The 26,289-nt window shown below is 44.9% G+C and overlaps 1 protein-coding gene across 1 annotated transcript in view; it reads right to left on the bottom strand.

Moving 5' to 3' along the window:
* LOC120054811 (oxysterol-binding protein 2-like) overlaps nucleotides 1-26,289 on the bottom strand; it is an 80,863-nt gene that overhangs the window by 20,801 nt on the left and 33,773 nt on the right. The window contains exons 3-5 of the mRNA XM_039002459.1: nucleotides 10,128-10,381; nucleotides 6,164-6,362; nucleotides 5,490-5,610 (exon numbers count right to left, since the gene is read on the bottom strand). Of these exons, the coding sequence (XP_038858387.1) occupies nucleotides 5,490-5,610; nucleotides 6,164-6,362; nucleotides 10,128-10,381 (574 nt within the window). The remainder of the gene's footprint in view (nucleotides 1-5,489; nucleotides 5,611-6,163; nucleotides 6,363-10,127; nucleotides 10,382-26,289) is intronic.

Consider the following 26,289-nt stretch of genomic DNA (forward strand, 5'->3'; position numbering starts at 1 on the left):
GTGGATAGATGTGTCTCTGAACTGTTGTGTTAGAGGTGGATAGATGTGTCTGAGCTGTTGTGTTAGAGGTGGATAGATGTGTCTCTGAACTGTTGTGTTGGAGGTGGATAGATGTGTCTCTGAGCTGTTGTGTTAGAGGTGGATAGATGTGTCTCTGAACTGTTGTGTTGGAGGTGGATAGATGTGTCTGAGCTGTTGTGTTGGAGGTGGATAGATGTGTCTCTGAACTGTTGTGTTAGAGGTGGATAGATGTGTCCCTGAGTTGTTGTGTTGGAGGTGGATAGATGTGTCTCTGAGCTGTTGTGTTAGAGGTGGATAGATGTGTCTCTGAACTGTTGTGTTAGAGGTGGATAGATGTGTCCCTGAGTTGTTGTGTTGGAGGTGGATAGATGTGTCTCTGAACTGTTGTGTTGGAGGTGGATAGATGTGTCCCTGAGTTGTTGTGTTGGAGGTGGATAGATGTGTCTCTGAGCTGTTGTGTTAGAGGTGGATAGATGTGTCCCTGAGCTGTTGTGTTGGAGGTGGATAGATGTGTCTCTGAGCTGCTATGTTAGAGGTGGATAGATGTGTCTCTGAGCTGTTGTGTTAGAGGTGGATAGATGTGTCTGAGCTGTTGTGTTAGAGGTGGATAGATGCGCCTCTGAGCTGCTATGTTAGAGGTGGATAGATGTGTCTCTGAGCTGCTATGTTAGAGGTGGATAGATGTGTCTCTGAGCTGTTGTGTTAGAGGTGGATAGATGTGTCTGAGCTGTTGTGTTAGAGGTGGATAGATGTGTCTCTGAGCTGCTATGTTAGAGGTGGATAGATGTGTCTCTGAGCTGTTGTGTTAGAGGTGGATAGATGTCTCTGAGCTGTTGTGTTAGAGGTGGATAGATGTGTCTCTGAGCTGCTATGTTAGAGGTGGATAGATGTGTCTCTGAGCTGCTATGTTAGAGGTGGATAGATGTGTCTCTGAGCTGTTGTGTTGGAGGTGGATAGATGTCTCTGAGCTGCTATGTTAGAGGTGGATAGATGTGTCCCTGAACTGTTGTGTTGGAGGTGGATAGATGTGTCTGAGCTGTTGTGTTAGAGGTGGATAGATGTGTCTCTGAACTGTTGTGTTAGAGGTGGATAGATGTGTCTCTGAGCTGTTGTGTTGGAGGTGGATAGATGTGTCTCTGAACTGTTGTGTTGGAGGTGGATAGATGTGTCTCTGAACTGTTGTGTTGGAGGTGGATAGATGTGTCTGAGCTGTTGTGTTGGAGGTGGATAGATGTGTCTCTGAACTGTTGTGTTAGAGGTGGATAGATGTGTCTGAGCTGTTGTGTTAGAGGTGGATAGATGTGTCTCTGAACTGTTGTGTTAGAGGTGGATAGATGTGTCTCTGAGCTGTTGTGTTGGAGGTGGATAGATGTGTCTCTGAGCTGTTGTGTTGGAGGTGGATAGATGTGTCTGAGCTGTTGTGTTAGAGGTGGATAGATGTGTCTGAGCTGTTGTGTTAGAGGTGGATAGATGTGTCTCTGAACTGTTGTGTTAGAGGTGGATAGATGTGTCTCTGAGCTGTTGTGTTAGAGGTGGATAGATGTGTCTCTGAGCTGTTGTGTTAGAGGTGGATAGATGTGTCTCTGAGCTGTTGTGTTGGAGGTGGATAGATGTGTCTCTGAGCTGTTGTGTTGGAGGTGGATAGATGTGTCTCTGAACTGTTGTGTTAGAGGTGGATAGATGTGTCTGAGCTGTTGTGTTAGAGGTGGATAGATGTGTCTCTGAACTGTTGTGTTAGAGGTGGATATATGTGTCTGAGCTGTTGTGTTAGAGGTGGATAGATGTGTCTCTGAGCTGCTATGTTAGAGGTGGATAGATGTGTCTCTGAGCTGTTGTGTTAGAGGTGGATAGATGTGTCTCTGAGCTGCTATGTTAGAGGTGGATAGATGTGTCTCTGAGCTGTTGTGTTGGAGGTGGATAGATGTGTCTCTGAGCTGCTATGTTAGAGGTGGATAGATGTCTCTGAGCTGCTATGTTAGAGGTGGATAGATGTCTCTGAGCTGCTATGTTAGAGGTGGATAGATGTGTCTCTGAGCTGTTGTGTTAGAGGTGGATAGATGTGTCTGAGCTGTTGTGTTAGAGGTGGATAGATGCGTCTCTGAGCTGTTGTGTTAGAGGTGGATAGATGTGTCTGAGCTGTTGTGTTAGAGGTGGATAGATGCGCCTCTGAGCTGCTATGTTAGAGGTGGATAGATGTGTCTCTGAGCTGCTATGTTAGAGGTGGATAGATGTGTCTCTGAGCTGTTGTGTTAGAGGTGGATAGATGTGTCTGAGCTGTTGTGTTAGAGGTGGATAGATGCGTCTCTGAGCTGTTGTGTTAGAGGTGGATAGATGTGTCTGAGCTGTTGTGTTAGAGGTGGATAGATGTGTCTGAGCTGTTGTGTTAGAGGTGGATAGATGCGCCTCTGAGCTGCTATGTTAGAGGTGGATAGATGTGTCTCTGAGCTGCTATGTTAGAGGTGGATAGATGTGTCTCTGAGCTGTTGTGTTAGAGGTGGATAGATGTGTCTCTGAGCTGCTATGTTAGAGGTGGATAGATGTGTCTCTGAGCTGCTATGTTAGAGGTGGATAGATGTGTCTCTGAGCTGTTGTGTTAGAGGTGGATAGATGTGTCTCTGAGCTGCTATGTTAGAGGTGGATAGATGTGTCTCTGAGCTGCTATGTTAGAGGTGGATAGATGTGTCTCTGAGCTGCTATGTTAGAGGTGGATAGATGTGTCTCTGAGCTGTTGTGTTAGAGGTGGATAGATGTGTCTCTGAGCTGTTGTGTTAGAGGTGGATAGATGTGTCCCTGAGTTGTTGTGTTGGAGGTGGATAGATGTGTCTCTGAACTGTTGTGTTGGAGGTGGATAGATGTGTCTGAGCTGTTGTGTTAGAGGTGGATAGATGTGTCTCTGAGCTGCTATGTTAGAGGTGGATAGATGTGTCTCTGAGCTGCTATGTTAGAGGTGGATAGATGTGTCTGAACTGTTGTGTTAGAGGTGGATAGATGTGTCTCTGAGCTGTTGTGTTAGAGGTGGATAGATGTGTCTGAGCTGTTGTGTTAGAGGTGGATAGATGTGTCTGAGCTGTTGTGTTAGAGGTGGATAGATGCGCCTCTGAGCTGCTATGTTAGAGGTGGATAGATGTGTCTCTGAGCTGCTATGTTAGAGGTGGATAGATGTGTCTCTGAGCTGTTGTGTTAGAGGTGGATAGATGTGTCTCTGAGCTGCTATGTTAGAGGTGGATAGATGTGTCTCTGAGCTGCTATGTTAGAGGTGGATAGATGTGTCTCTGAGCTGTTGTGTTAGAGGTGGATAGATGTGTCTCTGAGCTGCTATGTTAGAGGTGGATAGATGTGTCTCTGAGCTGCTATGTTAGAGGTGGATAGATGTGTCTCTGAGCTGCTATGTTAGAGGTGGATAGATGTGTCTCTGAGCTGTTGTGTTAGAGGTGGATAGATGTGTCTCTGAGCTGTTGTGTTAGAGGTGGATAGATGTGTCCCTGAGTTGTTGTGTTGGAGGTGGATAGATGTGTCTCTGAACTGTTGTGTTGGAGGTGGATAGATGTGTCTGAGCTGTTGTGTTAGAGGTGGATAGATGTGTCTCTGAGCTGCTATGTTAGAGGTGGATAGATGTGTCTGAACTGTTGTGTTAGAGGTGGATAGATGTGTCCCTGAGCTGTTGTGTTAGAGGTGGATAGATGTGTCTCTGAGTTGTTGTGTTAGAGGTGGATAGATGTGTCTCTGAACTGTTGTGTTAGAGGTGGATAGATGTGTCCCTGAGCTGTTGTGTTGGAGGTGGATAGATGTGTCTCTGAGCTGCTATGTTAGAGGTGGATAGATGTGTCCCTGAGTTGTTGTGTTGGAGGTGGATAGATGTGTCTCTGAACTGTTGTGTTGGAGGTGGATAGATGTGTCTGAGCTGTTGTGTTAGAGGTGGATAGATGTGTCTCTGAACTGTTGTGTTAGAGGTGGATAGATGTGTCTGAGCTGTTGTGTTAGAGGTGGATAGATGTGTCTCTGAGCTGTTGTGTTAGAGGTGGATAGATGTGTCTGAGCTGTTGTGTTAGAGGTGGATAGATGTGTCTCTGAGCTGTTGTGTTGGAGGTGGATAGATGTGTCTCTGAGCTGTTGTGTTAGAGGTGGATAGATGTGTCTGAGCTGTTGTGTTGGAGGTGGATAGATGTGTCTCTGAACTGTTGTGTTGGAGGTGGATAGATGTGTCTCTGAGCTGCTATGTTAGAGGTGGATAGATGTCTCTGAGCTGCTATGTTAGAGGTGGATAGATGTCTCTGAGCTGCTATGTTAGAGGTGGATAGATGTGTCTCTGAGCTGCTATGTTAGAGGTGGATAGATGTCTCTGAGCTGCTATGTTAGAGGTGGATAGATGTCTCTGAGCTGCTATGTTAGAGGTGGATAGATGTGTCTCTGAGCTGCTATGTTAGAGGTGGATAGATGTGTCTCTGAGCTGCTATGTTAGAGGTGAATAGATGTGTCTCTGAGCTGTTGTGTTAGAGGTGGATAGATGTGTCTGAACTGTTGTGTTAGAGGTGGATAGATGTGTCTCTGAGCTGCTATGTTAGAGGTGGATAGATGTGTCTCTGATTGGAGAGGAGCAGCAGAATATGTATCTGGGAAATAGAAACATTTTATTCTCCTCACGGGGAAAGGAATATGTGTAAATAGTGTCTCAACAGGTGTTCTGGTAAAACAGGGCACCAAAAAACAACTACCCTAATTCTTCAACTGAGACACATAACAAACCCAAAGTATTTTGGAGATGAAAGAATAAGTCCAAAACAGAGAAGTGGCCGGGCCGTGGTTTATTCCCTAGTAGAGGAGCAGTGAGGGGAATGAGCTGTCTTTTATCATAGAGACAACAACATCTTGAGCTGTTAATAGTGCCAGAGCCAGTCCAGTAAAGACAGACAGACACTCATTAAAAACAGACAGGTAAGGATGCTTGCAGACAGACAACACTGCCACCGTACAACAGGTATGAGTCATTGTGTGTGTGTGTGTGTGTGTGTGTGTGTGTGTGTGTGTGTGTGTGTGTGTGTGTGTGTGTGTGTGTGTGTGTGTGTGTGTGTGTGTGTGTGTGTGTGTGTGTGTGTGTGTGTGTGTGTGTGTGTGTGTGTGTGTGTGTGTATGTGATAGATTGTGAGCACAGAGAGGAAAAGAGGTTCTGAAGTTTTAGCGCTGGTGGTTTATTGAGCTGCTGATGAAAGGAATGAGTCATACACAGGCAATATGAGGTGTACTGTGTGGCTCTGGGGCTTGACAGATGTTCTGGTGTAAACACTACAGAATCCATCAACAGGCACAATCAAGACATCCAGTCTTTGTATTTATCACAATCTATTCACACCGAATCTGTGTTATACTCAACTAATACCAAACTAAACTGCCATGATCCATTGAGGTGGATGTGAAAAGCAGACGTAGGCCAGCCATTGAGTGTACTGTACAGGCCATAGGGTGAGACTGACCTGTGCTGTGTGTTCTCAGTGGCGGTCACTGTGATAAAGGCAGGGGAGTCCTCCATGGCGTCAAAGTATTCTGTATCCTCATCTTCATCACTCGCCTCCCCTTTCTGCAGCCTCTCACTCCCTACTGAGAGAGAGAACACACACACAAAAGCACACACAAACACACACACAGTAAAGCAATATGTAACACACACCCTGCTCTATACTGGTGCAGCAGTAGTCACATGATTTGTGGAGGGGAAAGGAAGGTTGGGTAGCTAATCAAATGCTCATGGAGATTAATAAAGAACATTAGTCTTTAATAGGTAACGTCCCTGTAGGCTAACTAAGAACTGAACTTGATTCCAGACGAGAAGGGAAGCAAAAACTCCAACTTCAATACAACCTCAGATTGACAAAATATAATATATCCATTCCTGTGTGATACACGGCTTACTCTTTTACGCTAGAATGGCTATCACAAAGGAAAGGTGAGGAGTGATTGTGTCCATTTGAATACTACTCTCATGAGAAATGTATCTTCCTGTCTAATTACAGAGACAATATCATTCAAAACCATCTGACATGGCTTACAATTTCATATTTCCCCAAGATGGTCTATTTCTCTAAATAAACAGAGTTCTGTTAGTCTAAGGACTAAGGGGCAATACTAAGGGGCCGACTGTGTGCCTTACCCTTCTCTGTGGTGGGGGCGCTGGGCGTGTTGGCGGACAGTGTGGGGGCCTCTCTCCAGGCTCTCTCCAGACTGTTGTGCTGCTTGGCTAGCTGCTCTATGGTCTCCTCCAGGTGAATACGCTGCTCTCTCTCATACTGCAGCGCCCGCTGCCATCTCCTGCTGTGGGTCTCCGCTAGGTCCAGGAAGTCCCGACACGCCTAATCATCACAAACACAACATAGCACACAGACACACATCAAACACGGGATGTCAGACAGAAGATCAGGAGTAGAGGCATGTAATCATGAAAGAGTCAAATATGCACACAAGGATATTTATCTTGTGGATTTGTAGATGTTTAAGGCTACCAGGTCCTTTCTTGACTGGTGGAAGGAAATCAGTTTTCCAATTAAGCTGATGTTTGTTTTATCATAAAATGTATTCTAAACATGACTACTGTCAGTATTTAGACCACCGTTAACACTATCATCAACATCTTGAGAATGACTTATATCTCTTCACCTCTCTCATGAGTGTCAGCTACTGTGTGCATATTAAATCATGTCTTAGGGGCAGGCTCTGAGTTTCCACACTATAACATCAGAGAGGGAACGTTTATCCACAGGCAAAACCCTTGGATAAAAGAAAGTGAACTCAGGGCAAGTCATAAAAGGTCTTCTGAGTTACGACTGTGGTCTTGGCATTATTGGCGAAACAGGGATCTTACTATAGATCAAAACATACAAGTAGAATGTGTCAGCATGTTCCCCAACTACATCATGTCTGACCACAGAATGTTTTGGGAGGTCAATGGGACACACACTGTGATAAGAAAACCGTGGAGAAAGCAGAAACACGTCAGTCCTGCAGGCTACCACTCTTTCCCCAAGTAAGTACCAGGGTGAATGGTCAAACAACTAGCCTAAACAGTCTACCCTGACAAACCTGTCTATACTGTATATCCATCCATGGACTTCCTTGTCCTCAAATCTACACAACCACTGAGTGCTCTGATCCTATGAGCACATTGTTATGCAGTCAGTGCAGCATCCTGTTCAGCATTCACCCATTAAAAAACTCTTTGGTCCGGGTGACACAGGCCATTGGCTAGCTGAAACCACTTGGCCATCGTTCTGGCTGTGGTGTGTAGCTGAGGGCCACGCGTGTCACAGAGCACAGATAATCTGTGTCCTCTCAGATCAGTGGGCTCCACAGATAGGACATATCGGCCTCAGACAGAGGGAACAGGGACATGACAGGGTTCTATATATCCCCCCCACTGAGCCTGTAGCTCAAAATAATATAATATTTCACACCAACCCACCACCATTTAGAATAGAGATGCAGAACTAGGAGACCATTAACCTACATGGTGCTTTGGTAAAAATATATCTGAATGTACAGGGTGTTTATTTTGAAGTGCTGCGTTGTGCACGCAACCAATCAACGTGTTACGAGTTTAGATCTAACAGTATAGCCTATCACATGAATGAATCAGAGAGCTGCACGTTAGCCTAACTGACAAGCAACGAGCCCGAGTCCCACGTCCTGTCCACGGCGTGGTCTTGTACATCAAGCTGCCTCATGCTACAGAAATAGGTCTCCTGCTTTGCGGGCTGTTCTGGTTCGGACTAGGCTACTTACTTGCTGATGACCTGACACCAAAACCAGAAGTGTAAACTCAGTGTTTCAGTGATTTTACAATTCACAGCCAAATGACAAGCAGGGTTAGCCTATTGTAACTAAATAACAGCCTCTTACCTTCAGCAGTCAAGTATGAAGTGTACTGTTTATACTATTCAGACTGAAAGTGAATCATGTGACAGAGCTACTTACTTCCTTCTGCTCTTCAGGCACATATGAAACTAAATCTCAACTTCAACCGGACTTTGCTTCCACATTTTTTCTGCTGAATCTATTTTTTAAACAGACTGCTGCATATAACTTCCGGTTGGGGAATATCATGTCTGAACTGTAGTGAAAAGAATAATGATGAAAATCAAGCAGGTTTAACATATTTTAGTCAGTGCTGAATAAAATGTCCTGATTCACTTTACAGAATGAGCCCGATAGGGTGAGTGTCACTTTCCTTCGAGGTTTCATATGGCTAGATAACATTAAATGGAAAGGGGAACCCATTGCAAACTTGTGCAAACGCACGCACGCAACAACTCAAACACACAAACACACACTTGTGCCACCTCACCGACACAGCAGTCACACCAATGCACAGGCCTCCCCACTGGCACACAACACGTGAGGAGTTACATCACCCCTAAATGAACCAGTGCCCAAGCTTCTCTTCAGGGTCAGACCAACATCGCTCAACCACCTCCAACCCCCAAGTTAGTGAAGAAAAAGGGCAGTGTTGGTGACATATGGTCCCGTATAGCTCAGTTGGTGGAGCATGGCGCTTGCACCGCCAGGGTTGTGGGTTCGATACCCATGGGGTACCAGTACAAAAAAATGAAAAAGTGAAAATGTATGCACTCCCTACTGTATGCACTCCCTACTGTTGCTCTGGATAAAAGTGTCTGCTAAATGATGTAAGTGTAAATATCAACCTGCATCACAAGCCTAATGCAAACAAAAAGGGTACAACAACTGTAGCTGTGACCAAATAGCTAGGCTCTCTACTCCCCCTTCCTTTGCATAAAACCAACCTGAAGCAGCACTTTCCCCACACCGTCTCCAGTTCTAACAGTGAGAGATAGGAAATCCAACAGGGCATGTTTTATTGCCTGTCCAGTAACTTTCAGTTCCCACTCCAATTAATTAAAACAGTAATTAACTGTGTGCAGGAAAAAAAGCTCATCCTTTAGAGGGAAGACTACAAAATCCGTGATAAAAGTGCAGACTTCTCCACACATATTTAGCACACTCTAAATGGGGCTGAACTCCTGTGGATTACTTGGTTGATTCTCATTCAACTGAGCAAACACACCCACACCATCATTACTCACAGTATCAGTTCAAGCTTCAAGCCAGTTCAAGCCAGGTTTAAAATGTCAAATGTACATGTGCCCTGGCTACACTATCCCACCTACCAGTGACCAATGTTATGGGAACATTCCCCATGTGTCAGACACCCATCACCACAGAAATAGCAGTCTGTGGCCCAGACAAAACAAGGCTATTTATTGTCAAACACATCAAAGCCAAGCAGAGGAGTAGAAGAGACACACAAACCTTTTCTGATTGTCTGTGTAGCGTCTGGCCCCTGTAGGAGCATGTCTGTCTTGTGGAGGTAGAGGTGGCTCTGGGATTCCTCTCTGGGCTCAGGTCTCTGGGCTGGGAGGGTCCAGGGAGGTTTGGGGTTGGGGCAAGACTATTCCTGTCCTCCCCAACCAGCCCTGATCCGGTATCACTCCTTCAGTACCGACCTCTCCTCTCCTCTGCCCTCTAGTCCACTATAATACCACTTGGCCAATGGAAATGACTCTCTGTGGTCACGGTGACAATAGCAACAGAACAGCTAGTTCCGATGCTAACAACACCCCTGCACATATCTAACATACTGTAACTGGATGGGTGGCATACTGTAAACAATACGTCAGTGCTAGAAAGAGGTACCACCTGAGAAGTTTTTCCCTTTCTCGTCACATTTGCTAGAGCATTTAAGAATCTTAAGCCGACCACTACAATATACACAATGTTGACCTGTGTCCTTCCTGTCACATCTATCATACCATAGCACTGAGAATGCTAGTCACCCTTCACACAGTAGGCCTAACCATTGCCATGTAAAGGCTTCTACACATCTACCCAACTACAGCCAACCCAACTGTCTATGGACGGTTGTGGAAACAATTTGCCCGGTGTGTAGCGTCAGTTGGTTGCCGCTGGACATAGTCACTCGTAGTTGGTCCTTATTCAACGTGTAGAGGTTGGTCTGAGTTGGGAATAAACGACCTAACGTATCATCCATAGTTGGTTAGCTATAGTTGGATAGATGTGTAGAACCCTTAAGTCTCACTACTCACATTGATCATAGCATTCGAGGTGATGCGGAAGAGGGTGGCTCGCTCGTTGACGCCCTTGACCTTCTCTCCTCCCTCCACGGGGACTCTCAGCGCCTCGAGTTCACTCAGAGAGCGCTGCAGGGCCGCCCCGTGCTTGGCGATTAGGTCGTTACACGTGCCGAGGTCATCAAGCTTGCTGATCAGGGTCTTCAGAGTGCCCTGAATCCCCTCACTGCGGTCCGACTGGGTCGTGGGCTCCTCGTCCCCTGAGTCATCTACAGAGGGAAGGTCAGAGGTCAGAGGTCAGATAAGAAGAGACTGGAATACAGGAGGGAAATCGGGGATGCAGGGTGCTCACCAGAGAGACAGACAACAAACAAACAAACCGACCAACATGAGCAAGACATGATCCCCTGAATGCTATTTGGAATCAATTCATTTAAAATGTAAAATCCATATTCTAAGCCCAATACCCATGGGCTGCATGAACTCATGACTCCATCTCCCTTTATTGATCTCTCTAAGACATGTCATTTGTCATGGATGACATACTACAGACACATACAATGGAGGACAGTGCAGTGGGCTCACCAGCAGTAGAGTCTGTGTTAAATTCATTCAGACAGGCAGCCAACGGATGCCCCTCAATATATGATTGGAGATCTTAAATGAGACAAATCTATGGTCGACTGATTGCTCTGCTTGGTTACAGATTCATCACATTCCAAAAGAGGTACACAAGCGTATGCGCACATGCACACACACACACACACACACACACACACACACACACACACACACACACACACACACACACACACACACACACACACACACACACACACACACACACACACACACACACACACTCGGACGGAACGGATAGAAGGACAGGTTTGCATCAAAAATACACAGGGTTATTTATGACTTAACCACGAAGAGATTCAGATATACTATAAAAATGAAATTTAATAGTAATAACTTCCACTGATAAAATGTGTGTTAATTGCTATGATCTTTGGCTGGATTTTACAGCTGGTTTCCAGTTTCACTTCCACTTACTAACACAAAGGCACACATGCAGACACACAGACACACAGACTTAGACAAACACACAATCAGACCGAGACGCACACATCTCTCTCTTAATGGCCCCATTCCAGAGACAGACAATGGTGAATCCATCGGAAGCAGAACAAATGTATTTAAGCCGAGTCAGGGTATTTATATGAGGCAGTCTTCCATTCCCTCCGTGGGCCTCTGCTCTGCTGCAGTGGTGACTTCTGTCGTAGTGAAGTGTGGCGACAGTGGAGAGGTTACTCAGGGCCACTCTGAACATATGAGAACAGTGTGTCAGCGTCTGTCCGAACATTATACACACTCTCACTGGGGACAGAAATACCCACCAGGTCATACACAGAACCCGATATAGCCCACCCAGGCGTTATTGGAAATCCTCTGGGATCGGATGGATTTAACAGTCAGTGCAATGACCCTGGTGGTGGCCACCATCATGAAGAGTAAGATATAAAGTAAAGCAACCTTAGGGCAACAAAATATGACTTGATCAGAGAGAGGCTGGTTAGCCTATCTGTTCCAGAGAAACCACATCAAGACCATGCGTTTCCACAAACACACACCCTTTAAATGTCAGGGTAGAACAGATGATTTATTGAGGCAAATCAGAGGTGGCCTAGAGGTTAGAGGGTTGGCCAGTAAACGAGAGGTCGCTGGTTTGAATCCCCAAGGTGAAAATTATTTTGATGTGCCCTTGAGCAAGGCACTTAACAATTCAAATGTTTATTCTCCACTGTTTTCTTAAGCCAAGGTGCACAAAGTGACAGTGTGTTTGTTGTCTGCATGCCAGCAGATTTTACTATTATGGAAATTGGTTTGAAGATGATATGTACTATATTAAGCATAACATAACAAGTTGGACAATAGTAACAGAGAAATCATATTTACGGTATTATGTGTTGGTAATGTGTGCATTATAACAGTGGCAGTGGGTTCATGCACATTTGTGTGTTTTGAGTTACAAGCTACAGTACTGTATGTATAGGAACTAAAATGAACCTTTTCACAGCAGACATGTGACTTATTGGAGTCAGTTAAAACCTGAGGTAAGGTATCATCACCCTCAACACTAGAGCCCTTGTTCCACTGCCTGGACTTTGGAGCCTTGGAAAACAGCCTCTACAGCTCTGGCAGGTTATTGAGTAGACAGGAGGGTCTTTCACATTTCTGAAAGGAGCGAAGATTCTCTCAACACGAGGAGCAAGGGGTTGTTGATTCAGCCTAGAATCCATCCAGAAGTATCAGGAAACATACTATCACCCCAGGTTCCAGGAAGACATGGAAGAATGATGTTAAATTGACAGTTACATTCAGATAATTTCTGAAGGTATTTCAGCTTTTCGTCGACCACCCTTATCCTCTCTTAGCTTCCTGTCCCTACTACTTGTATTATTTATTGTGGTCTCACTCTCCCTTCTTAACAAACTATTCCAGAATCGACATACTTTTCTGTCTGTCAGTCCTCTTCTGTTCTTCCTCTCTTAGTCTTCTCCTCCTAATCTTAATCTCTGCTATATCAGGGAGTAATCATGCACAGCCTAGCCCTAGAATGTCCAAAGCATGTCACTTGGTGTGAAAGTGTCCATTTAGCTTGCAGAGGAAGATGTCACATAGGCAATTACACTTCCACACTCCCACTAGCAACATGGCAGCTCATTCTGACCTCACAGAGCAAGTGACCAAACCTACTGATAAACACATTTACAACACGCCGGAGACGCCAAAACCCAGCAGCCCTCACATGCACACGTTACTGACAACAAAGCCTGGAAGGCGCTGCTACCCCGTTTCTACTTCTACATAGAGACAGGCAGCAGCACCATAAGCAGTGAGAACCAGGCAGTAAGTGTATTAAAGCGACTCAGTTTCAGTCACAGGCCAGGGGGCTGTATGTCTGCTGACAGTCTGGAGCCTTGGCAATTACCACAATCTGATCTGGCAGAATGACATGCTACCAACAGACAGTCTCCTCAAATAATAACAAGAAATGGCAACCACAACAAAAGGCAATCATGACAAACCAAGACCAACATATGACTAGTCACAAAATCGACCACAAAAATAACTCTGCTCCTAACTGTTTGGTAGTGTTAAAGAGACTGAACAATGACAACACAAGACGTCTCTCTTCGTGCTGATCAATTGTCCTCCAGTAATCCCTAAAGATGGGAAGACAAACCCTCCTATTTGTAAGAGGAGACATCCAGGGAGAGGGAGGAGAGAAAAGAGAGTAGGCAGGGCGAGGAAACACAAGACAGGAAAAGAAAGACGAAGGCTCTCACCATGTCTGCACCCTTGGACCGCCATCTTCACCCAGTGGGCAGTGACCAGTGAGCAGGCAGAACCAGTTTAGACACACAGCGACTGACTGTGCAGACCAGGTGATGTAATGCGTGAGCTTGCTGAATGGCCACGCTGTGTGCAGAAGCACAGAGAGACAAAACTGTCCAGCCAAAGGAAAAGACAAAACCAGGCAGAGCTAGACAGTCCAGCCAGCAGTGACAAAGACTGGAACCCAGAATAACCCTACGCATGACAATCTCCCAGACCTGGAATTGAATTAGCCCACAGTTAGAGTAGTTAGGCTCAGTTAGGGCAGGAGGCACCACAGAGACGGAAGGGGAATAATAGGTCTATGTTTGGTGAGGCATGACTATGGAGAGACTCACTGCCTACTATAGTATAGCCTATATAATACTATAGGATACAGCAGGGTAGAGCGGGGAAAAGAGTGAGGTGGAGAACCATGATGGATGTCCTATGCTCCAAAGTGGGCAAAGAGGATAAGGCCTAAGTCAAGTAAGTCAGGTTTGAGCAGAGACATCTTGAGTGGAAAGTTGGCAGAGCAGAGACATCCCCCCAGGTAGGATGAAGGGGATTAATATAGCCCCTAGAATCCAACACCGAAGAAACACTCCAACATCAACACCATCCCATCCTCCTCTCTTTATGGGGCAGCAGGGTATGCCTTGGCACTGGCGATGGTTGGGGAATGGCATGGCATGGCTGCCACGACAGCAATGTCTGCGGTCCTGATCCATAATGCTAAGTGCCTTCGGAAAGTATTCAGACCCCTTGACTTTTTCCACATTTTGTTACGTTACAGCCTTATTCTAAAATGGATTAAATACAAAAAATTCCTTAGCAATCTACACACAATACCCCATAAAGACAAAGTGAAAACAGTTTTTAGACATTTTTGCAAATGTATTTCAAATAAAAAACAGAAATACCTTATTTACATAAGTATTCAGCCCCTTTGCTATGAGACTCGAAATTGAGCTCAGGGGCATCCTGTTTCCATTGATCATCCTTGATATGTTTCTACAACTTGATTGGAGTCCACCTGTTGTAAATTAAATTGATTGGACATGATTTGGAAAGGCACACACCTGTCTATATAAGGTCCCACAGTTGACAGTACACAGTGGCCTTCATCATTTTTAAATGGAAGATATTTGGAGCCACCAAGACTCTTCCTAGAGCTTGCTGCCCGGCCAAACTGAGCAATCGGAGGAGAAGGGCCTTGGTCACGGTGGTGACCAAGAACCTGATGATCACTCTGACAGAGCTATAGAGTTCCTCTGTGGAGATGGAAGAAACTTCCAGAAGGACAACCATCTTTGCAGCACTCCAACAATCAGGCCTTTATGGTAAAGTGGCCAGACGGAAGCCACTCTTCAGTAAAAGGCACATGACAGCCCCCTTGGAGTTTGCCAAAAGGCACCTAAAGACTCTCAGACCATGAAAAACAAGATTCTCTGATCTGATGAAACCAAGATTGAACTCTTTGGCCTGAATGCCAATCGTCACGTCTGGATTAAAACCTGGCACCATCCCTACCGTGAAGCATGGTGGTGGCAGCATCATGCTATGGGGATGTTTTTCAGCCCCTGGGACTGGGAGACTAGTCAGGATCGAGGCAAATATGAACAGAGCAAAGTACAGAAAGATCCTTGATGAAGTCCTGAGCGCTCTGGACCTCAGACTGGGGTGAAGGTTCACCTTCCGACAGGACAACAACCCTAAGCACACAGCCAAGACAGTGCAGGAGTAGCTTCGGGACAAGTCTCTGAATATCCTTGAGAGATTCAGCTAGAGCCCGGACCTGAACATCTCTGGAGAGACCTGAAAATAGCTGTGCAGCAACGCTCCCCATCCAACCTGACAGAGCTTGAGAGGATCTGCAAAGAAGAATGGGAGAAACTCCCAAAATACAGGTGTGCCAGGCTTGTAGCGTCATACCCAAGAATACTCGATGCTGTAATCGCTGCCAAAGATGCTTCAACAAAGTACTGAGTAAAGGGTCTGAATACTTATGTAAATGTGATATTTCCATTTTTTGTATTTTTACAAACTAGCAAAAAAAAAGAAAAAAGTTTTTGCTTTGTCATTATGGGGTATTGTGCGTAGATTGATGAGGAAAAAACAATTTAATCAATTTTAGAATAAGGCTGTAACGTAACAAAATGTGGAAAAAGTCAAGGGGTCTGAATACTTTCCGAAGGCACTGTATAAACAGGCTGAAATTACAGCGACGCAAGCAGGATAAAGTCAGGATGTCCCAAAGCCCCCCTGGACTGAGAGGCCTGAGTGGGGCTGTAGGGAAGGAATACATAGACCATCAGGAACAGGATATGGCCAGGGTATGTTCTTAAATCATTTATGAGCAGACAATAAATGTATTAAATCTGAACTGTCCTTGTTGCTATATAGAGAGGATCATTTTAGATCTAGAGCAATTATTGCTTTAGCGTGATTGTTAGTAGGTCACTGATAATCCTCTATTATTGTCTACCACTCACTAACGGAGGTGTTGGAAAAGTGGGGCTATACGTTTGGGACAGGTGATTTGGGGCATGTAAGTTAGGAACTCTTGAATGTAACAGAAGTTAGGAGCAGGTAAAGTAAAGGAACTCTGCAGCGAAGACTTGCTATCATTATTCACCCTCATTCTGCCAAGGAGTTCACCAGCCAAGTAATGGAACTTAAAAATAAACTGTCACATGCACCAAGAACTAGGCCTATTTGTTTAGTGGAGGATCTGCTTACAGCAAGGTGTCTGCATTACTAATTGCCATTCCGGAACCTCTGGCATGCAATCTGAATCCTGGCATCTCATAATAACAGTCAACCCACCTTAACATCATTGCCACACTCACCTCACAGCTACTGGGAGAGGCTATACCTGCTGGGAACAGAAACAATGGTTTCATGGGATAAAATCCCAGAGGGGTATTACTGGTAGACTATTATTTGCTTAATGAGAGCTTTCACACTAGGATGTAGAACTAAGGCTGGAATGTTTCTAGTGATTTCAAAAAAGTGAACTCGTTTTGGTAGTGAGCCAGCGATGAAGGAAAGAGGAAGGAAAGAATCGTTGCCCAGTAAGAATCTCAGCATCATAAAGTCATTATCCTGACTGATCATCTATCAAAAATGTAGGCCTGCAGAGGAATTGGTATTGAATATCAAACAAAGGGAAAGGCATTTTAAAAAGGAAGCCAGAACAATTTAAACCGCATTAGATTACAGAATATGAGTGGTTGATCAGCGAACCCATCGAAAATACAAGACACATGGCTAGCAGCCCCAGGGTACACACAGCGTTGTAATGAGTAGGTAATGCTTGCGTATGTGTAGTTGGGGTCAGAAAGGGCTTTCTTCTGGCAACCCTTCCAAAGAGCCTGTGGTTGTGGAGGTGGCGTCTGATGGTGCTTTTTGAAACCTGGTGACCCCAAGACGCCACCAAGGCCTGCAATTCTTTCATAGTGATTCTTGGGGATTTTGCTGCTTCTCTCACCATCCTCCTCCCTATCCTGGGGGGCAAAATGAATTTGCGTCTTCTACCCGTGAGGTTTTCAACTGTTCCATATCTTTAACATTTTAAAAACAAAATGCCCTGACAGTGCTCAGTGGTATATTCAATCGTTTGTGGATCTTCTTGTAGCCATTACCAGATTTATGAAGGTCTACGACCATCTGTCTCTTTTGAAATGCCAGTTCTTTTCTTTCCTTTATGGTGTTGGATGACAAAGGGATATTGCATGAGTGGTACCTCATTTTTTTATGGCAGATATATATTTTTTATGGCTCAATATAGTACTGTAAGACTAAGATAAACTTAAATAAGTGGAATTGAATTCCTGGTTTAATTTTGGTAGATGTTATTTACAATAATCTTTAAGGGTGCCATTAATTGTGAAACCTTAATTTGGAGGACATTGATTTTTAATTAAATCAACAAATGATTTTCCTGGGTTCCACTGAAACATTAATAAAGTACTGTATTTCTCACATGTTGGTATTTTGAGTTTATCTCTATAATTATATTGTTTATATTTTTTAAAGTGTTTGTGCACTGCCAGTAATTTTGGAGCCCACTGTATCTGACTAGGTTGCCCCAACCTCAAACCTCCCATTCCCTACACATCCTTTTTAGCATGCAAAGTGCTCATTTATCCCTTCCCTGGTCTGTCCATCTCTGGTCTGACAGAGAGAGAGTGAGATAGGGAGAGAGGTAGGGAGAGAGAGACCGATGGCTGTGTAATTGGCAGAGTGATGCGGTACTATCACACTGACAGGTGATAATGATAAGGTAATAATGAGATGATAATTATGAACAGATCATCATGATAAAAATAATGTCTTCGGTGCATAAATCAGATAAAAGCTAACGATACAGTACCAAATAACATTTGCAGCGACACTAATTGGTATTCAATGCCGTGTTTTTTTAGAGAACCCATTACAATGATCCCACTTCAGAAATACTATCAGAGCTCAGCTCCACTCAGCTGCATATATACCAAGTAGAGACTCAAGCTGAAGGGTACTTTACCTCATCCAGCTTACATCCCAAACCACACGCACACCTGAGGTTACAGGAGGCAGTGGATGGAGAAATGGTGCCTTGGTAGGTAATACGTACCCAAGTAATCTGGAGAGTAGGTTATATTTAGTGCCGACTAGTACCTGTGTGTGTAAGTCAGATTCATCACGCCACTGGCAGAAAGGAGAAGAGAGAGACAGGGAGCTGAGAGAAACCCTACCTCTTCAAAGAGTATCTCAAATAAGACATCTCAGTCAACTTCGTTATTGAGGAAAAATTGACTTACTACAATTGTGATATGTGACCGTCACCTAGCCATCTTAAGTTAAAAGCACTATAAACATTTTTTTTTTAAAATATTGTTCTTTAGTCATATTGTTCTTTAGTCATAGTGTTCTTTAGTCGTAGTGTTCTTAGTTGAAATGTTTGTTGCTGTTTCTGTCCATTAGTGTTGTGTATTTTGTCATGTTCTATGTTTTGTGTGGGCACCAGGAAGAATAGCTGCTACTTCTTCAACAGCTAATGGGGATCCGAATAAAAATCATAAATCATAACTGTAAGTCACACTAGAAACGAGCGTCTGTCAAATGACTCAAATGTAAAACGTAAAATGAGAGAGGGAGTGAGATTGAAAGAGAATAGAGGGATGGGATAGAGAGACAGAGCATCAGAGTGAGTGAATAGATAGATGATAGTGGAGAGGATGGATGAAAGGAGTGTGCGAGCGGTGCATTCTGGGCCTGGGGTGGGACGAGAGTGTAATCCTGAGCAGTAATTGCTAACTGTCTGCTGGGCACCCCTGAGATGCATCGAGTGAAGACAAATGGAGGAGACGGCAGGCTAAACCCAGTAACACAGCGCCCAAATTAGGAACTGTGCAGAGCAACCCATCACCCTCTGCAGTACACTTCTAGTAGAATATTGAACACGATATAAGAACAAACCCAGGGTTTGGTGAGCAAGGGGCCGCGTAACTCACATCTTACAATAGATCAAAAGATCAGCAAAAATATTAAAAATAAAACACTGAAATAAATCTAGATGAATGTTTATTAGACAGAGGGGTGATATTCTATTTCCTGCCTGGCATAGTGTAGCAGGCTTTACACGTTTGTGGATCGATCCACAGCACATCCCGATTGTGTACTAAATGGCACCCTATTCCCTATATAGTGCACTACTTTTGATCAGAGCACTATAAAGGGTATAGGGTGCCATTTGGGACACAGCTTCAGAGAGCCTGTGAGGGGAAACTGCCCTGTGCTCTGCCTCCCACGCTCTGGAGGCATGGACATTAATTAGTGTTCCTCCTCCAAATGCAAATTCAGCACCTCAGTGGCACCTGGTCGTCCTCGTGAGAGTGCATGCTGGGAAGGGAAAGCGTGGGAGGATTGGACTGGAGACTGGGGACCCACAGTGGTGCTGTAGGGTTCTGCTGCTGCATGATGACAGGGCCAATGACAGACAGTCATTAAAGAGACCAGAAGGGAAATGCATGCAAAGACTGTAGCTGACTGTCAGTTACACTGCATTGTAGGGCACGCTCATTAAAAAATATAACAGTTTACTATAGAACACTACAGTACTTACTATATAATTCTGTAGTATACTGTAGAATACTATACTACACACTGTAGTATCCCTCGGTCATGTGTAGTACCTTTAGAATTATGTTGTATACTGTAGAATACTATGGTAAATACTACAGCAGGGGTAGGCAACCCTGGTCCTGGAGTGCCGCAGGCACTTCATGTGTTTGATTTAACCGACCTGGAAGACCATGTGTGTTGAATGTATGCAATCACTGAACTGATCAATTAGCTCAGTAGGTCGGGTGTGGTGACTAGTCGGAACAAAATTCTACAGTACCCGGCATTCAAGGAACAGGGTTGCCTAACCCTGTACTAAAGTATTATCCACAAAAAACACTAATAAATACTACAGAAATATCTGCAAAAACACTAGTCTACAAAAATACTACATCATTTGAACTATTATTTTAATTTGCATATACCCTGCTCATTCCCCTCCCCCATATCCCAATTTGTGCCACCCATAAGTGTGAAACCTACATACCAAGTATAGACCATATTGTGTTCCATACAGGTTATAGAAAAGAGCAGAAGCACTGAACTCTCCATTCAGACTCCTGTCCTACAGTACCTACCTACCTACGTACAGGTTATGGAAAATCTTCAAGTATTTCTCCAGTAGGTTTCCTCAAGGAGAAAGCCTGCACTTAGATGTCAAAGATAATAAAACAAAAACACTTTAATTAATACTACAGTAATGTCCCCAAAAACACTACAGTATACTACAGTCTAGGCATGGGCGAAATACCATTTATACCATATACCGGGTTATTTCATGTAATTGGTGGAAATTGTTCAAAGTACTCTTTGTGCATAGAGAGTTCTGAAGCACAAAAAGCAAAAACTCAAATGCACATTTAAAACGCGCAAGGGGCTAGCAACAGTTAATTCAGCTGCAGCTGTCCAGATTTGGACTTACATAACAGGAACATGCTTCACAAAACATTGCCCATAATTATGGTCCAGCTACAGCAGTTAGGAAGATGGACTGAATATAACAGGGATCATGGCACCCACATTGGAATTCAGCACAACTTCAGCTGGATCTATAGTAGATGGAGAGCAGCAGGAGCGTTCAACTATTGATCATAATTGACATCCACAGGTTGAGGCATCTGACACATCCTATACAGATGTGTGTGAAGTGAACATATAGGATAGGCCTACACACACACATTTTCTCCTGTTTATGTATGCATGTGGTCACTTCTCTGTTTGCGAGTGTGTGTGTGTGTGTGTGTGTGTGTGTGTGTGTGTGTGTGTGTGTGTGTGTGTGTGTGTGTGTGTGTGTGTGTGTGTGTGTGTGTGTGTGTGTGTGTGTGTGTGTGTGTGTGCTATTTTAGGCTTAGGGGTTAGGTTTAGGGTTACAATTAAGGTTAGGGTAAAAAGGATCGGCCCTTTTTTTCAATTTTCACCTAACATGACATACCCAAATCTAAATACCTGTAACTCAGGACCTGAAGCAAGGATATGCATATTCGTGATACCATTTGAAAGGAAACACTTTGAAGTTTGTGGAAATGTGAAATTAATGTAGGAGAATATAACACACTAGATCTGGTAAAATATATATATATACTGTATATATATATATTTTGTTCCATTATCTTTGAAATGCAAGAGAAAGGCCATAATGTACCATTTAGATTTTGACCACTAAATGGCAGCAGTGTATGTGCAACGTTTTAGACTGATCCAATGAACCATTGTATTTCTGTTGAAAATGTTGTATCAAGACTGCCCAAATGTGCCTAATTGGTTTATTAATACATTTTCATGTTCATAATTGTGCACTCTCCTCAAACAATAGCATGATATTTTTTCAATGTAATAGCTACTGTAAATTGGACAGTGCAGTTAGATTAACAAGAATTTAAGCTTTCTGCCCATATCAGATATGTCAGTGTCCTGGGAAATGTTCTTGTTACTTACAACCTCATGCTAATCACTTTTGCCTAAGTTAGCTCAACCGCCCTGCGGGGAGGACACCAATCCCGTAGAGATTTTAAGGTTAGGGGCAGCAGGTAGCCTAATGGTTAGAGTGTTGGACTAGTAGCTGAAAGGTTGCAAGATCAAATCCCTGAGCTGACAAGGTAAAAATCTGTCATTCTGCCCCTGCGCAAGGCAGTTAACCCACTGTTCCCATTTGTTTGTAACTGACTTGCCTAGTTAAAAAAAAGGTTAGGTTTAGCATTATGGTGGGGTTAGGGAAAATTGGATTTTGGATGGGAATCAATCCACAAGGATAGCAATTCAAAACTCTGTGTGTGTATGCGTGTAAGCTTGTCTTCGTGAGTCCTGACATGCCCTCCAAAGTCAACTAGGTGAACAAATAAAGGGAAAAGTAGAGACTACTTAGAGCCCAGGGCAGAGCACACAGCAGTCCTACTAAGCCATCACTACTGCCTCCAGGGGGGAGAGAGAGGTATGGGAGAGAAAGAGAGAAACATTTTTGACCAAACAAAGGACCAAATGATGACAATGAAAATAAAAAACTTTAACTGACAGAATTGCAACCACAGCTCAACTCACTCAACACATCACTGGAAACAGACTGTAAACTCCAGTGATGTGGGACATGAATGGAGTTCATTCCCATCACTTTACCTCACATTCACTGACCAAACAAACAATGCTTAGTTAGTTACTCAGGCCTGCACTAACAGTCACACACACACTCTGGCACACCGCTGACATGGAAAACTAAGAACCAAATATAACCTTGGACTGATAAATTGCTGTGCGAAACGTACAATCCCCTAACAATAACTTATTGCATGTTTTTCACACTTACTAATTATAATTAAACTGACCTCCATCAAAATGCAGTAGCCTATAGATTAATACAGTAGTTAGTCTATACTTTAGTGCAGTATCATACTCCGCATTGAACTGCATCAGTGTGGTCATCCTCTCTATGACTCTGCTGCGAGGGCCTCTAGGACCCAGGGGACCGCAGGACCTTGCATTTTTACAATCCCCAATGTCATAAGGACTACCGGTATTATTAATGCTCTACACTCTATACTGTACATGCACAGACACAACTATGGCATGCAGATATGCACAGCTAGGGACTAGCTAGTTACAAATTCAAATATTACATCACTTCTACATTCAAATGCAAGGTGAAGCAGCTGGAAGACAGAGGGAGTGAATGGGGGAAGAGAAAGGGAGGATGGAGCGGAGGAAGAGTGGTGGGGAGGTAGGGGGGAGCGAGAGGAAGGGAGAGAGGAGAGGGAGGGGTAGGTGTGTTCTAATAAACCCAGGTTCACCCATCTCAAATCTGCTGCTGCTATGTAGGAGAAGGATGATCCAGAGCCCTAACGCCGGCCAGGCTGCAGCCGGACCCAAGCAGCACGGGATAAAGACAAAAGCCAGAGCGCACCGGAGCAATACAGACAGATGGATGGATACCTCCGAGGCATACGAGGTGGAGGAGATGGCAGGCTGAGTTTTTCCTTCGGGGTGGAGTGAGAGGAGTGTTGAGGCTGTCTCCTCCTGAGGCTGAGTTGTAGCTGCTGTACTGACCCTGGTTCAGTTTACCGAGGCAGCCCGAGTTGCAGAAGGAGTGGACTGTCCCTGGCTCCAAGCAGCCCCGGCCCTTCATCCCCCTCTCTCTCTCCTCTCTGCTCCGCAGGCCTGGCGCTCCCGAGACGCGACACTGCCCTGGGCCGCTACATCATCCTGGCGCGGGGGGGCGGAGGCAGCAGCGATTCTCCTTAATCAGCATTGCAGCGTACGCACACACACATTCCCACACACTGTTCAAACACACACGCCTGAACTCCCGCACACAATGACAAGTGGAGTGAGGCAGGTGCCCCCCCTCTTGCATTCATGTTCCCTCCCTCTCCTAGCGCTGGCTCTCTTCCTCTCTGAAAACCTCTCAAACCCAAACACACACACTCACGCTGCGCAGACACTCACATCACAACAAATTCTAATCCACATGCTCTTCTCAACGCAGTGGAGCGAGTGGAAAGGAGAAGAGGAGGAAGGGAGCGAGAGAGCCTTCCCTGCTTGACGGCATAAGTCAATAGTTCACTGTAATCTGTGCAGTTAGCACAGGGACAGCACTTCACAGAACTACCACCATGTGCAGGTGTGTGTGTGGGTGACGATGAGATAACCCCATGTGGAAACTACAGTCAAGGACATACAGTACCAGTCAAAAGTTTGGACACACCTACTCATTCAAGGGTTTTTCTTTATTTTTACTATTTTCTACATTGTACATTGGTCTTCTACCAAATAGGGCTATCTTCTGTATACCAACCCTACCTTGTCACAACACAACTGATTGGCTCAAACGCATTAACTTTTAACAAGGCACACCTGTTAATTGAAATGCATTCCAGGTGACTACCTCATGAAGCTGGTTGAGAGAATGCCAAGAGTGTTCAAAGCTGTCATCAAGGCAAAGGGTGGCTACTTTGAAGAATTTCAAATATAAAATATATTTTGATTTGTTTAACACTTTTTTGGTTGCTACATGATTCCATATGTGTTATTTCATAGTGTTGATGTCTTCCCTAGTATTCTACAATGCAGAAAATAGTAAAAATAAAGAAAAACCCTTGAATGAGTAGGTGTGTCCAAACTTTTGACTGGTACTGTACATGTCAAACAATCTGCCACCGTTCACGTCTCTGTTATTCTCTCTGCCTCGCTCCCTCGTCCAGCTTTCCTGAAGAGACAAAAAGCAGCTATCAGACCACTGCGCAATTCTCTAGAAAGGGCAAGGTCAATGCAGAGATGTGATAGCAGAGATATGACACTAGGTTTACTGTACGGCTACTCTCCTCGGCAGCATGCTCTGCTCCACACACAGTGTTTGGAAGGGAGGAGGTGATCATTTCGATACGGCTGCCAAGGGTTCATGCAGTGTGCTGCATCCCCATTCCAAGGTGATCTTAACCACCGCACGGATTTCTCCCCCCGTGCGTGTGTGTGTTTGTGCATGTGTGTGGGCACCTTGAAGAAGGGGAAGAGTCTCACTTACAGCGATGCACATGGATACACACACGTATCCCAATGATAACGTAACACACACATGCCTTTACACCAGCTTGGCTGTCTTCTGATTATGGCCTCTTTTGCCCTCGAAACAGCAGCCAATGTTGTCTCAGTCCAAATGAGCTAATGAGCATCGCTAATGAGAATCGCTAATGAGCATAGTTTTTTTATGGTGGTCATTATCCACTTGAATTCTGCTCAAGCTGCTGCTGCTGCCTTTGGGAAGGAAACACCATGAGCAGTGGTCTAAGGCACTGCATCGCAGTGTTAGCTGTGCCACTAGAGATTCTTGGTTCGAGTCCAGGCTCGGTCGCAGCCGGCCGCGACCGAGAAACCCATGGGGCGGCGCACAATTGGCCCAGCGTCGTCCGGGTTAGGGGAGGGTTTGGCTGGCAGGGATGTCCTTGTCCCATCGCGGACTAGCGACTCCTGTGGCGGGCCGGGCGTAGTGCGCGCTGACACGGTCGCCAGGTGTACAGTGTTTCCTCTGACACATTGGTGCAGGTGGATTCCGGGTTAAGTGGGCATTGTGTCAAGAAACAGTGCAGTTTGGTTGGGTTGTGTTTCGGAGGATGCACGGCTCTCGACCTTCGCCTCTCCCGAGTCCGTACGGGAGTTGCAGCGATGAGACAAGACTGTAACTACCAATTGAATATCACGAAACAGGGAAGAAAATTTAAAATAAAATTAAAATAAAAAGCAGTGCTTGTCTGTAAAATGGACAGTAAAATGCTTTGACAGCAGGTTCCTGACTGAGACAAAGATCTCTGGTGTTACTTGTACCTGTGCACATATGCAACAATCTGGATATTTTACACGCTGCTACATGTGCTGCTCTAAAGTAGACTTGTATTGTAGGGCATCATGGTAGAAAGTTGTATATCCTGAAGGTGGTTGGAAGAGGGGGTGAAGGGAGAGGGAAAAGGGGTGTAGGGACAGGGACATGGGGTGTAGGGACAGGAGGTGTAGAGACAGGGAGACGGAGAGGGAGTATAGGGACAGGGAGATGGACAGGGAGAGGGGTATAGGGAGATGGATATGGAGAGGGGGTGTAGGAACAGGGAGAGGGACAGGGAGAGGTAGTGCAGGGACAGGGAGAGGTAGTGTTGGGACAGGGAGAGGTAGTATAGGGACAGGGAGAGGGGGTGAAGGAACAGGGACAGAAAGAGTGGCTATAGGGACATGGAGATGGACAGGGAGAGTGGCTATAGGGACATGGAGATGAACAGGGAGAGGGGGTATAGGGACATGGAGATGAACAGGGAGAGGGTGTATAGGGACATGGAGATGGACAGGGAGAGAGGGCATAGGGACATGGAGATGGACAGGGAGAGGGGGTGTAGGAACAGGGAGAGTGGCTATAGGGACATGGAGATGAGCAGGGAGAGGGGTGTAGGGACAGGGACAATGAGAGTGGGTATAGGGACATGGAGATGGACAGGGAGAGGGGTGTAGGAACAGGGAGGGACAGGGAGAGGTAGTGTAGGGACAGGGACAGGGATAGACAGATGGACAGGGGGAAAAGGGACCGCAGGGTTCTCCCCAGGATTTTTTTAACAAGGTGGTGCTGCTGAGAACACCTGTAACTGCCATTTCCTGCAATCTAGAACAAAATATACTATATTAGGGTGTGGTGCCTTGCCTTAAATGATAAGAAATCAAG

The sequence above is a fragment of the Salvelinus namaycush genome, chromosome 1, assembly GCF_016432855.1.
Source record: "Salvelinus namaycush isolate Seneca chromosome 1, SaNama_1.0, whole genome shotgun sequence".
Classification (NCBI taxonomy): Eukaryota; Metazoa; Chordata; class Actinopteri; order Salmoniformes; family Salmonidae; genus Salvelinus; species Salvelinus namaycush.